The sequence below is a fragment of the Podarcis vaucheri genome (assembly GCF_965113315.1).
Source record: "Podarcis vaucheri genome assembly, chromosome: 10".
In the NCBI taxonomy this organism is placed as follows: domain Eukaryota; kingdom Metazoa; phylum Chordata; class Lepidosauria; order Squamata; family Lacertidae; genus Podarcis; species Podarcis vaucheri.
In genome coordinates this window covers 65,874,471-65,887,792 of record NC_138748.1, presented here as the reverse complement: position 1 = coordinate 65,887,792, position 13,322 = coordinate 65,874,471, and the positions used below count along the sequence as shown (strand labels likewise).

The 13,322-nt window shown below is 46.2% G+C and overlaps 1 protein-coding gene across 1 annotated transcript in view; it reads left to right on the top strand.

The window, feature by feature from the left end:
• Positions 1-13,322, top strand: part of LOC309542443 (store-operated calcium entry regulator STIMATE-like) — a gene marked incomplete at its 5' end in the record, with an annotated part of 43,592 nt that overhangs the window by 11,746 nt on the left and 18,524 nt on the right. Inside the window, one exon of the mRNA XM_082241243.1 lies at positions 1,258-1,379. Coding sequence (XP_082097369.1) covers positions 1,258-1,379 — 122 coding nt within the window. The remainder of the gene's footprint in view (positions 1-1,257; positions 1,380-13,322) is intronic.

Here is a 13,322-nt window from a genome sequence, read left to right as displayed (position 1 = left end):
GAGCCACACCTGACACTCTGCTGTCGTCAAGGAGCCTCCTTCGAGGGAGACAGCTGAGGGTAAATAGGATGCTGAGCTCCCAAGGATGTTGAGATGCCAGCGCAAGAAGACCTCAAGACCCAACCCACTTGAAGGAGTGCTGTTTGCTCACCCAGTTCCATGCTCACCATGCTAAGAGCTGTGCTAACCTGCTTTTTCGAAAGGACGGTCCAGGAGTTTGTGTGTGTCACTTGGCAGAACAACAGTTTAGCTTGTGCTTAGCTGGGTATCCATATCTCTTAAGTATATGTTTCACTTTGTAACCTGAGCCCCTCCCAGGTACCAATCTGATTTATGCATTAAAGCCAGGGTGGATAAAAATCAATTATTATTATTATTATTTTAAAAAAAATATATATTTAAAAATCAGATTTTATTTTTTATTTAAATCAGATTTTTTAAAATTTAAATTGGATTTTTAAAATAAAAAGCTTTTGGAGGAATTTTTTTCTAAAGAGAGTTTTCTATTGAAGTTAAATTATAGTTTAAAGTTTTTCATGTATGCTAAAACTCAGTCTAGGTTTTTTTGTTTTTTGTTTTGTTTAACCACATCAGTTAGCAAACATGGATACATATGCTACAATGTTTCTTGTTTTAGTTAAATAAATTGTTTAAATTGTTATTAAGGAAATGATTATTTTTCTCCTTCCAATAAAGTATAGCAGAAAAGTTGTCCAAATATAAACAGTTAACTTATTAAACCTCATAATAATTTCATAATTATCTGTCTGTGTATTTCTAATAGTATAACCAAATCAGTAATTTTTGATATAACTGTAAAAACTACTCTGAAAATCTATTATTCCCAAAATTGTTAGCCGCCCTGAGCCCGGCTTCGGCTGGGGAGGGCGGGATATAAATAAAATTTATTATTATTATTATTATTAAAATTGAAACCTTCATCTGGTTGTCAATATTAATATGATACCAGCAAGAATGAGTATTTCTGTAAAAAGAAATGATTTAAATCAAGTCTTACTGACGAATAATTTAAAAACCTTATTTAAAGTGACTTGATTTAAATCAAATCCACCCTGATTAAAGCCTTGGGCAGAAATGGTGGGAGTTTTGCGTGTGTTCTGGAGTGTTCACATGGGTTTTTATTTTATTTAATTTATGTATTTACCTATACCCCACTCCCCCCCTTCATTGGGACTCAAGGCGGCTTACAGATAAGAATAAGAACCGCTAAAAAACAGTTGTATTTTTTTATTACAGCTACCTGATGAATTTCATCCTGGACGCCACTTTGGGGATGCTGTTAATTTGGTTCGGCGTTAAAATGGTGTCCTGGGTTGTGGAGGGTCGGAAATGCATGCATCTTGTCTTCGGGGAGTATGGTAAGTCGAGACCAATCTACTTCAGATGGTTGGCGGTTCGAATCCGCACAATGGGGTGAGCTCCCATTGCTCTGTCCCAGCTCCTGCCAACCTAGCAGTTTGAAAGCACACCAGTGCAAGTAGATAAATAGGTACCATTGTGGCAGGAAGGTAAACGGTGTTTCCGTGCACTCTGGCTTCCATCACGGTGTCCCATTGCACCAGAAGCAGTTTAGTCATGCTGGCCACATGACCCAGAAAGGGAACCTTGACCTTGACCTTGGGCTAGTCACACTCACCTCACAGAGTGTTTGTTGTGGGGGAGGAAGGGAAAGGAGATTGTGAGCTACTTTGAGACTCCTTAGGGTAGTGATAAAGCGGGATATCAAATCCAAACTCCTCCTCCTCCTCCTCCTCTTCTTCTTCTTCTTCTTCTTCTTCTTCTTCTTCTTCTTCTTCTCCTCCTCCTTTCCTTAACTTGTTTTGACCCAATAACAAGGGACATGTACTCAAGTGAAGTTGTCTTCCTGCCCAGAATTATGTGGCAAGATTCAGAGAAGACGCTTTCATAGAATTGTTGAGTTGGAAGGGGTACCACAAGGATCATCTAGTCCAACCCCTTGCGAAAGACACACCCTTGAAATTACAAAACACTGCTTAATTTTGGTCTGTTCTGAAATGGTCTTTTTTTGTGGCAACTTCTCCTTATGGTTCCACTGGGTGGCAGCAGTTCCTACCAAATGTGAAATCTAACTTCACGGACAGCTCTTAAACCTCACTTTGCCTGATGTGAGATAAATTGTCAGTCCTGATACTTAAAGAGCACCCCCCCACCCCACCCCACCCCCAGTTTACATTTCATTTTATAACATATATACGACAGGGAGAGCAATTATAACAGGCAAATATTAAAAGATTAAAACAACACCACAAATAGGCATGCAAAATGAGTACAGTTGCGCAGGGGTTAAAGTAAAGTCCAAGTAAAGACTATTAGTGTTATCATGTTGCAAACACCTTTTTGGATGTTAGTAGGGGAGCTGGTGGGGACGTGGGTGGCGCTGTGGGTAAAACCTCAGTGCCTAGGACTTGCTGATCGTATGGTTGGCGGTTCGAATCCCCGCGGCGGGGTGAGCTCCTGTCGTTCGACCCCAGCTCCTGCCCACCTAGCAGTTCGAAAGCACCCCTAAGTGCAAGTAGATAAATAGGGACCGCTTTATAGCGGGAAGGTAAACGGCATTTCCGTGTGCTGCGCTGGTACTGGCTCGCCAGAGCAGCTTCGTCACGCTGGCCACGTGACCCAGAAGTGTCTTCGGACGGCGCCGGCTCACGGCCTCTAGAGCTAGATGAGCACGCAACCCTAGAGTCGGACATGACTGGCCCGTACGGGCAGGGGTACCTTTACCTTTAGGGGAGCTGGTACTGTTCTTACTGGCTAAATGGAACGGGCCAGAAAATAGCATCTTCTGAGTTTACGCCAATAAAACTCAGAGACGTGAGGAGTTAAGAGTCCATTGTTTCTTGCAAAGCAATAAGTTACAGTCGGATCGTTCTGCAAAACTGCAACCCCGCATAGCTGTCAACATTTTCCCTTTTCTAAGGGAAATTCCCTTATTCCGAATAGAATTCCTTGCAAGAAAAGGGAAAAGTTGACAGCTATGCAACCCTGCCCGGTGGTCCAGGCAGTGGTATTTATAAAATTTCAAACAAAGCATTTCAGTTTCCACCAATCATATGCAGTGGTACCTCTGGATGCGAACAGGATCCATTCCAGAGCCCCGTTCGCAACATGAGCAGAACGCAACCCACGTCTGTGCATGTGCAGGTTGTGATTCGCTGCTTCTGCACATGCGCGTGGCATCATTTTGAGCGTATGCGCGAGCAGCAAAACCCGGAAGTAACCCGTTCCGTTACTTCCAGGTCGTCGCGGAACCTGAAAACGCTCAACCTGAAGCGACTTTAACCCGAGAGATGACTGTACATCATTACCTCATTTCATGTTTAATACACATGCGCAATAAGCACTGGCAATTCCTGCTGATTAAGTTCTGATTCCCACCGTGTTCTGTTACATTGTGTTAGTGTGGATGTTGGGAACCTACGTGTAGCCATTTGCACCACGTAGCAACTTATGTTCTAGCTTTTGGCTGTATCTTTGTAATTCACATATTAGCTGTATTTCTGCCCCAATTTTGGGGGAGGCGGTGACGGCAACATGCAAAATCATCAGTTTCATAAAGCAACAGGTTACCATAACTTCCCTGTTAGAAGTGCACTCAAGGATTTCCAGGGGTACACATTGTCACATTTATTGTGGCCCTTTGGGCCACTCCCACAGTCAGATGATAAAGTATCATTGAGATTTCCCGGGCTTGTGAGGAGAGTTGTCTTGAAAATGGTGGCTCTGTTGTATGTGTCGTAAAAACAAACAAACCCAAATCATAAAAAGTGTCTGGAGGTTCTGTTGTTGTTTAGTCGTTTAGTTGCGTCCGACCCTTCGTGACTCCATGGACCAGAGCAGGCCAGGCACTCCTGTCTTCCACTGCCTCCCGCAGTTTGGTCAAACTCATGTTGGTAGCTTCGAGAACACTGTCCCACCATCTTGTCCTCTGTCGTCCCCTTCTCCTTGTGCCCTCCATCTTTCCCAACATCAGGGTCTTTTCCAGGGAGTCTTCTCTTCTCATGAGGTGGCCAAAGTCTTGGAGTCTCAGCTTCAGGATCTGTTCTTCCAGTGAGCACTCAGGGCTGATTTCCTTCAGAATGGAGAAGTTTGATCTTCTTGCAGTCCATGGGACTCTCAAGAGTCTCCTCCAGCACCAGAATTCAAAATCTGATGGTTCTAGTTCTTGCCAAAACCATCCTTGCCGAAATATCACATGGCAGTGAACTCAAAGCAGTCCATTTTCTACCATTGCCCTGCATAGCCTTCCCCTCTGGCTCGCCTCAGCCAACTCAGCAAAAGCATCTCTTTCTGCCCAGGCTTTCCTGATCTGTGGCATTCTTTCTGAATTCCTGTTTTTTTATCTGTGCTACGGCTGGGCGATATAGCAATATATCATCTGAAACCTGTTTGAAGGCCATATAGTGATATCGGTTTCGGAATTTTTGACCTGGCAATATGTCGCGAATCATGACGCGCGTTTGTGTGCTGTGCAAAAATCACAATGTGGGGAAAACCGTGAAGCCATCCAACCAGGCTAGATTTAGGTTTGATGAGGCCCTAAGCTGCTGAAGGTATTGGGGCCCTTTGTATGTCCAGCTGTCCTTTGTCAGCAACAAATAGCCACTGTTTTTGTGTGCTGAATATATGCTATCTGGTAATTCGTGGACCTAATAGGGACACGGGTGGAGCTGTGGGTTAAACCACAGAGCCTAGGGCTTGCCGATCGGAAGGTCGGCAGTTCGAATCCCCGCGACGGAGTGAGCTCCTGTGGCTCTGTACCAGCTCCTGCCAACCTAGCAGTTTGAAAGAACACCAGTGCAAGTAGATAAATAGGTACCACTCCAGTGGGAAGGTAAACGGCGTTTCCCTCTGCTGCTCTGGTTCGCCAGAAGCGGCTTAGTCATGCTGGCCCATGGCACGGAAGCTGTACACCGGCTCCCTCAGCCAGTAAAGCGAGATGAGCGCTGCAACCCCAGAGTCGGTCATAACTGGACCTAATGGTCAGGGGTCCCTTTACCTTTAATAGGTATCTCAAGCCATTTGCACATGTTGCCATGCAACCAGTCCATGCAGAATGTAGGCACCCTATATATAGAAATGAGCAAAATGAGCAATATTTTAGGGAGCAGGCTAGAAGGCGGAGCCCATTACTTACGTCATAGGAGCCTACACAACACAAAACACTGTTGCTGTATGTAGGTTTTATTTTATTTGTTTTTTTATCTTATATTTTGGAAATGTACATCCAGGTGTTTTTCCTTTACATTTTTTTGGGGGCCCCAAGATAGTGGGGCCCTAAGCTATAGTTTGTGTATCTTATACGTAAATCCGGCACAGCACCCAATGGCTCTACATTTCTCCATCCTTATTTCAGACATCGCGTTACATCAGCATATTGCGATGTTTCGTTGGTGACATATTGCAATGTTGAAAACCAGCCCTAATCAGTGTTTATAATACTCCTTCATGCTGTACCTTGGTTTTTATAACGCTGCTTTTATGCTCTGTTTTTGTATACATAGGTGGTTTTAAAAGATCAAGCAGTTTTGAAATGCTTTTTAAAAAGAAGTGTTTAAAAGTGTGCACTAAAAACAAAATAAAGCCCAAGCACCCAGCCCCTAAGATTGCAAAGACAGGGTGGGCTTGTTGAAAACATGTGAGACTGTGACTGGTTAAAATCTCAGGAACTAGAAGATGAAGCTGAGAGCAAAACATTGGCTAGGACAAATTAGGGTTTCCGATCCTTTTCAAAACTTAAAAATATTTAGTTATTTGTCTCCTTTTCCAGGCAAAGCCAGTACAGCTGCCTGGGGTGGGGGTGGGAGGGAGGGAGCTATAGTTTAGAGGGCGCCCGGTTGACTTAAGACTGTTCAAGCATCTTCCGTGATCAGGTTTGTGTTTGGGCTGTGGGAAACATGAGTCTTTTCTTTCGGTTGCTGGATTTTGAACCGAAGGCCCGTGTGTGTGTGTGTGTGTGTGTGTGTGTGTGTGTGTGTGTGTGTTGATTCTGGCCTGTTGTCATGGCGGCGTTCAAACATTTCCATCACAATTCCTATTCCCCAAAGAGCAGCCAAAATGAGTTCTTAACCATTTTTGTTTGGCTTCAAAAAGAAATCATTCTTCCTCCCCATCTTCTGCTCTCCCCACCCCTACCCTCCATGGAGATTTTTGAAGCATGAGCAATCAAGATAGGGAAACACCTGCCTCCTTTTAAAAACCCAGCGTCGCGAATTTGCTGGCAGGCAAACCTGTTTGCAGACCTTTGGAGGCTGATGGGGACACATATCTCTGTGTGGGACCATCAAAAGGTTTTTTTTTCAGGCAAGGCAGGGCCTCCTTGGTGGTGGTTTTCTGCTTGTTGAATGTCCTCCCTGGTGAGGTGCATGCCCTCCTCCCCCCTTATTAACATTGAGGAGAAATTAAAAATATTCCTGCTCACCCTGATATTGGGTTGCTAAACGGTGCTGTGTGTTGTTCAGCTGAGTTTTACTTCGATGCTGAAGATTATAGAATTGTTGAGTCGCAAGGGACCCCATGGGTCATCTAGTCCAACCCCCTGCAATGAAGGAATCTTTCACCCAACGTGGGGTTCGAACCCACAACCCTGAAATTAAGAGTCCCGTGCTCTACGGTCCCAGGCTCAACCCCCAGTCATCTGAACCCCACTCCCTCCTCATCTCGGCACCTAGACAACTTCACAGGGCTGTTGTGGAATTACATTGGAAGAGAGAAACATGTACGCTGCCAAGATCTCTCAGGGCGGGGTGTCACAGCCCGGTTCATGGGCGATTGAAGTCTGAGCTGGGGACGTCGGGACAGGGGTCAAGATGGCGGGGTGGGAGCAGGAACAGGGGTCCAGAAGCCAGGAGTCAGGGGGTCAGAGAGCCAGGAGTCAGGAAGCCAAGAGTCCGAGGGCCAGGAAACAAGGAGTCACGAAGTCAGGGGTCCGAAGATCAAGGAACAAGGAGTCATGAAGTCAAGGGTCCGAGGAACAAGGAGTCACGAAGTCAGGGGTCCAAGGATCAAGAAGCAGGGAGTCAAACGCAGCAAGGCAGGAAGCGTGTTCCTGCGGCAAAGAGCCAAAGGGAAATGCTGACCTTATATCCCTTCCAGGCTCTTGCCACCAGGTACTGTGAGTTACCAATCGGCCTCATCTGTGCCTCTTCAGAACAAACTTATGAAGGCCCCAGTCCTGCAAAGTCCTATTGGTCACAGGGCCTGGTTCCTGCACACACACCTGACACTGGGGGCGGGAAGAGAGAAAGGTGAGATCTAAGCATATTAAAAAATATAAAAATTACTTGGATTGAACTATCTGAACCATGGGTAGGCAAACTAAGGCCTGGGGGCCGGATCTGGCCCAATTGCCTTCTCAATCTGGCCCACGGACGCTCCGGGAATCAGCGTGTTTTTACATGAGTAGAATGTGTCCTTTTATTTAAAATGCCTCTCTGGGTTATTTGTGGGGCATAGGAATTCATTCATTTATTTTTTTCAAAATATAGTCTGCCCCCCCCCCAAGGTCTGAGGGACAGTGGACCGGCCCCCTGCTGAAAAAGTTTGCTGACCCCTAATCTGGACTGTTGTCTTGATTTCAAGTGTTTCTGAGGAAAACCAGCAACCATCTGTCATGGATGCTTTAGCTGTGATACCTGCCTTGCTTCGGGTTGGGCTAGATGACCCTTGGGTCCCTTCAGACTCTATGCTTCTGTGAAGCGCTCTCTGTCCAGCCAAAGCATCGAGGGCAAATGGCCTGCCTGTTCAATTCTGTTGCCTGTACCGCGTGACGCAAGGGCATCATTCATCTTCAATGCACGGCCTCCTTTGCCAAGATGTCAAGCAAAGCTCTCCCCCTTTAAATGCAAGTGACCTTTCAATATTGGCTTTTGTGCTTTGTGCAGAGGAGTAACTGTTCTCTGGGCTTTTTTCCAGCCTTTGCTGTCTTTTATAGCTGCTCGTGCGTCTTCCGATATGGACGTGAGTTTGCACAGTTTCACACAAAGACTCAGTAAATCAGGCAGGCTAATCTCTGGGGCTGCTGCTTGCTCAGCGCCTTGGAATCGCGGCGGATTAAAAATAATCCCAGGGTGCAGCTCATAGCAAAAGTAGCAACGCTCCCTTACAAGGCAGTCAAATTCCACCATCTCCTGGGAAGTGCGTGTGCACCCCGGAGGAGAAGTTTTGGTCCTGGAGGGCAGTGGAGAAACGAGCTAGGAAAGATGGAAGCTGAGATTTGGGACTCGTCTTTGCTGCAGACAGTGGTGGCAATGGGTGCTCAATGGTACTTGTGCTGTGGATGGTAGGAAGACCACCAGCAGGGGGCGCCAGAGCCAGCCACAGGCAGAGCCGTCTGCCGGAAAGGACCATAGCTCAGTGGTAGAGCCCCTGCTTTGCATGCGCAAGGTCCTGGGTTCAAGTCCCGGCACTTTCGGGTAGGGCTAGGAATTGCCCCCTGTGTGAAGAGTTGCCCTGCTGCCAGTCAGTGAAGACCAGGGGTCAGCAAACTTACTGCGCCTCGGGCCGGTGTCTCCAGTTCCGATTGTGCGGCAGGCCAGAGGACGGGGGAGCACATGCCCATACACATGCGCACACGCTATTTCCGGTGCACTTCCAGGTCGGAGGTGTCGGGATCTCCGCTTGGCCAAGCTGATAAAGTTCATCTTCCTCCGAGTCCTTCGGAATCGCCTCCCGACGAATAATTAACGACCTGAGCCTTTGATAAGGCCTCAGGCACGTTCCCCCATTCAGCAGAGAATCCAGCACAGGGAAGCGATGAGATTTATGGCTACATCGCTATGCTTTATTTCTTACCACGCAGACAGCAAAGAAATGTACATCCTCTCTCTATGAAAGCAGAGAGCAACCGAACAAAGGAACAAAGGAAACAGGAAACCAGTAATGTCACATCCGTCTCTAGTCTCCCGTGAGACTTCCAATAGTCTGGACTGTCTCTGGAATGTAAACAGAGCCTTGTGACTCTAAGCAGCTGCACAGTGGCAAACAGAAACTAACAGGAGGAGCACCGGAAATAGCTTGTGTGCATGTGCACAGGCCTCCTCCAACCCAGATGTGCACCGGAAATAACGCTTGCACATGCGCAAATCATGCTTGCGCATGCGCACAAGCTATTTCCGGTGCTCCTCTGATCCGGAAGTGGGCAGCCGTGCAGCACAGCATCGGTAAGAGGAGGTGGCGGCAGTGGGGGTCGCCGCGAGCCAGATAAATGAGTCCCTTGGGCCCTATCTTGCCCGTGGGCCTTAGTCTGGGGACCCCTGGTGAAGACGATACTGATCTAGATGTGGTTGGACTTGATACAAGGCCATCTCTTGTGTTAAAACCCTCCTGACTGGTCATAGGTAAGTCGACAGGCAGGTGGGAACTGGCTGAGAGCAGTCTAAGGTTGGTGGGGCGCAGTGCCCAGTTTGCCCTAATGAGTCATCTGTCACTGGTTGCGCCGACCCAGCAGGCTCCTCTTATGTCATTACCTATTGAATTGTAGAGTCTGAAGGGACCCCAAGGGTCATCTAGTCCAACCCCCTGCAATGCAGGGGAATCTCAGCTAAAGCATCAAGGACAGATGGCCGTCCAACCTCTGCTTAAAAACCTCCAAGGCTGGAGAGCCTGTTAGGATATTTCTGTTCCACCTTAAAAGGGAGCAGGATGTTTGTGTCACAGCCTGCGTATTTCCATGGCTTGGGGCCATGATGGACTTTGTCTCCCTGGCAGTATCCTAGCAACAGGTTATGGGCCCAGCACGCTTCCGCTGCGCCACTCCCAAGGGAGACCGTTCCACTGTGTTGTATTTTGCATAAACACACCTTTATTTTTATTTTTTATAAATGTTTTTATTAGCATTTTCAACATAACAACATATCAAAATGTATCATATTCATTCTTTCCCCCCTTTCCCCTCAAACCCTCCCTCCCCTCCCCCAAAGACTTCCCTCAGCTCCTCTCTCTGATTTCTCAGCACATATTATTCTCTGCATATTATAAAATTATACAAGTCCTTACATTATCTGTTCACCATGTTATCAATCAATAAATTTGTGTATGTTTATTCAAAACCTACCAAGGAGTCCAGTTCATTTTGTTCTTTTTAAATAGTTTGTGAAAAGTTCCCATTCTTCTTTAAAGTCACAGTTGTCCTTGCCTCGCAGTTGGTATGTCAGTGTAATGAGTATGGATTGCTCGTGCGTAAGTTGCCGCCTCTCCTGGCTATGTTGCCTGGTTAAACCTTTCTGTCTGGACAGCCCTTCACTTCGTGGCTGCCTCAGTCGCTAGCAGAATCCGTCAGCGGGCGTTTCTTAAACCTTTTCCAGCATAAAAGCTGTTTGACGCCAAGGCTCCTCCTACTCTCTCTGTGCGGAAGTCTTCTGTGCAGGGAGGGCGTGGGTAGCGGAGGACCCGTGCTCTCCCCGCTGGTGTCCGGTGAAGAGTCCTGGAGCCCTCTCGCCGATTCCCCCATCTGCCCCCCTTTATCCCTGGTGTAGCGCCGATTTGCTTCCCCATCTGCTGAGCTGCCTCTCTCCCTGCTGGGCCCTTCTCCAGCATCATTTGAGAGCCTTCCCTCCGCCTCTAGCTCCAATGTCAGTTCCCTGACAGTCAGTTTAGCCAATTCTGTGTAGTTTGTCAATTTCTCTTGCCACTGTTCTTTTGTTGGGGTTTCCTCATTCTTCCATCCTTGTGCTATCAAGACTCTTGCCGCTGTTGTTGCATACATAAATAAATTCTTTGTCGTCCTTGGCAGGTCTTGTCCTACAATCCCTAACAAAAATGCTTCTGGTTTTTTAAGAAATGTCATTTTAAACATTTTCTTCAACTCATTATATATCTTTTCCCAATTTTTTAAAACTGCATAAACACACCTTTAATGGCTCAAAAAGTGTTTCGCTCATGTTGTCCCAGAGATCTTCCACTTGTTGCCATCTCAGTAAAAGTTGTGCGAAGGTTTAGTGCGGACACGGCCATTGGTAGTGGAGCGTCCTACTTCTTCTCTGCCCAGCCACTTGGCACTGAACAACAGGGATGAACTAGGAAGATGGTCCAGTGACTTTCCCATCATTTCTCTTACAGATGCCATTGGATTTCGCTTCTCCAAAGTCTAAAAGCACCAGCCCTTGTTTCTTAGGCAGGCCCAAGTGCTAAACAAACCCTTTCCCTGCCTTTCCTCTGTCTCATCCCTCTTTCCACTTGATGCATGTGCAGCCTTTGGGGAGAGATGATATTTTGGGGGCTGGCTCGGACTCTTGACTTTGAAAAACATGTGGTTTCATCTCAGCTTCTTTTTCAGTCTCTGCCAGAAACAGTCTGCTTCCTCGCAGCATAACTCAAGGAACGGGATGGGCCGCATTTTTACACGGGCCAGCCATTCCCGTTTCAAGCAGTGCTCAGTGCATTTAAATAATAATAATAATAATAATAATAATAATAATAATAATAATAATAGCGTAAGATATCTATAGAATACAGACAGCCCTGCTTGGAAATGAGTTGCTGAATCAGTTTCTCCTCCTGCTAAGTGCAGAAGAAACTACGGAGCAGTTTGCTGATTGACCTGGCTAAAACTCATATGGTTTGCTGTCTAGGGGCCGATAACTCTGTTCGGCTTTCTCAGTATTTTCCAAATTTGTCATTGCTAATGCACACTTTTGTTCCTGAGTGGGGGGCTTGGGCAAGCAAAGCCCCCAACAGGCCTTTGGCTGCATTTTTACTGGCAGGTCAAAATGTTTTCAGTTACTAATTTCCAGAGGGGAAGCTGTGATCGCCCGCTACAGCAGAAGCGGATAAATAATAATGCAGAAAGTGAGGAGGAATTAAAGAACCTTTATTGAGGATGAAAGAGGAGAGCGCAAAATATGGTCTGAAGCTCAAGATCAAAAAAACGAAGATCGTGGCCACTGGTCCCATCACCTCCTGGCAAATAGAAGGGGAAGAAATGGAGGCAGTGAGAGATTTTACTACATGATCACTGCAGATGGTGACAGCAGTCATGAAATTAAAAGACGCCCGCTTCTTGGGAGAAAAGCAATGACAAACCTAGACAGCATCTTAAAAAGCAGAGACATCACCTTGCCAACAAAGGTCTGTATAGTTAAAGCTATGGTTTTCCCAGTAGTGATGTATGGAAGTGAGAGCTGGAACATAAAGAAGGCTGATCGCTGAAAAATTGATGCTTTTGAATTATGGTGCTGGAGGAGACTCTTGAGAGTCCCATGGACTGCAAGAAAATCAAACCTATCCATTCTGAAGGAAATCAGCCCTGAGTGCTCACTGGAAGGACAGATCCTGAAACTGAGGCTTCAAGACTTTGGCCACCTCATGAGAAGAGAAGACTCCCTTGAAAAGACCCTGATGTTGGGAAAGATGGAGGGCACAAGGAGAAGGGGACGACAGAGGACGAGATGGTTGGATAGTGTTCTCGAAGCTACCAGCATGAGTTTGACCAAACTGCGGGAGGCAGTGGAAGACAGGAGTGCCTGGCGTGCTCTGGTCCATGGGGTCGGACACGACTAAACAACTAAACAACAACAACAAAAACCTTGTGGTGCCTTAAAAGGCAGCAAGTTCATTGAGGGCAGCAGTTCCTAAACTGTGGCCTGTGAGCATCATCCAGGTTTCCTGCAGTGTGTCTGGAAAAATATACAGTAATTAAAAATCATGCATCATCTAGCACAGCACATTACAGGTGCTACAGTGAACGGAAGAATTATGAAGTGGTCCGCTAAGACCCTCAGCAATTTTCATGTGGTCCATGGGGGAACCATAGTATTAGGGGATGTGCTCTGAAGAACTCAGAAAGCGTAGTTTCCTTACACTTGTGGCATAATAAACTTGTTGGTCATTTAAGGTGAATTCTAGTTGCTCCATCAGCTTGGATAACAAAACAGTTATCAATAGCAATTTTTCTTGCAGGTCTTACCGTTTTCTGCTATCGTTGTTGTATCTGTTTTAAGGTACGTGGGTTTGTTGGGTTTTTGAGCCTTTTGTGCACGTTCCTTTTTAGGCATTGCATTTGGAAAAGGAGCCAAGAAAAGGTTCAAGTGAATCATAACTTGTGGACGGTTTTTGCCTATTTAGTGTGCATCGCTGTGACATATTTCTATTTTTGTAAATAGACACTTCGACTATTGGCACTGACCAAGGATGTTTTGTAGAATGTGCTGCAATTCCTTAGGAGTGTCAGAAGCACTTATAAGCGCAGAACGTAACTCAGCTTCCTGAGGATGTCAGCTTTCATTCTTTCCACATATAATACAGACATACAGGAAACAGGTTTCTAGCCCTTATGTTTATGAAGA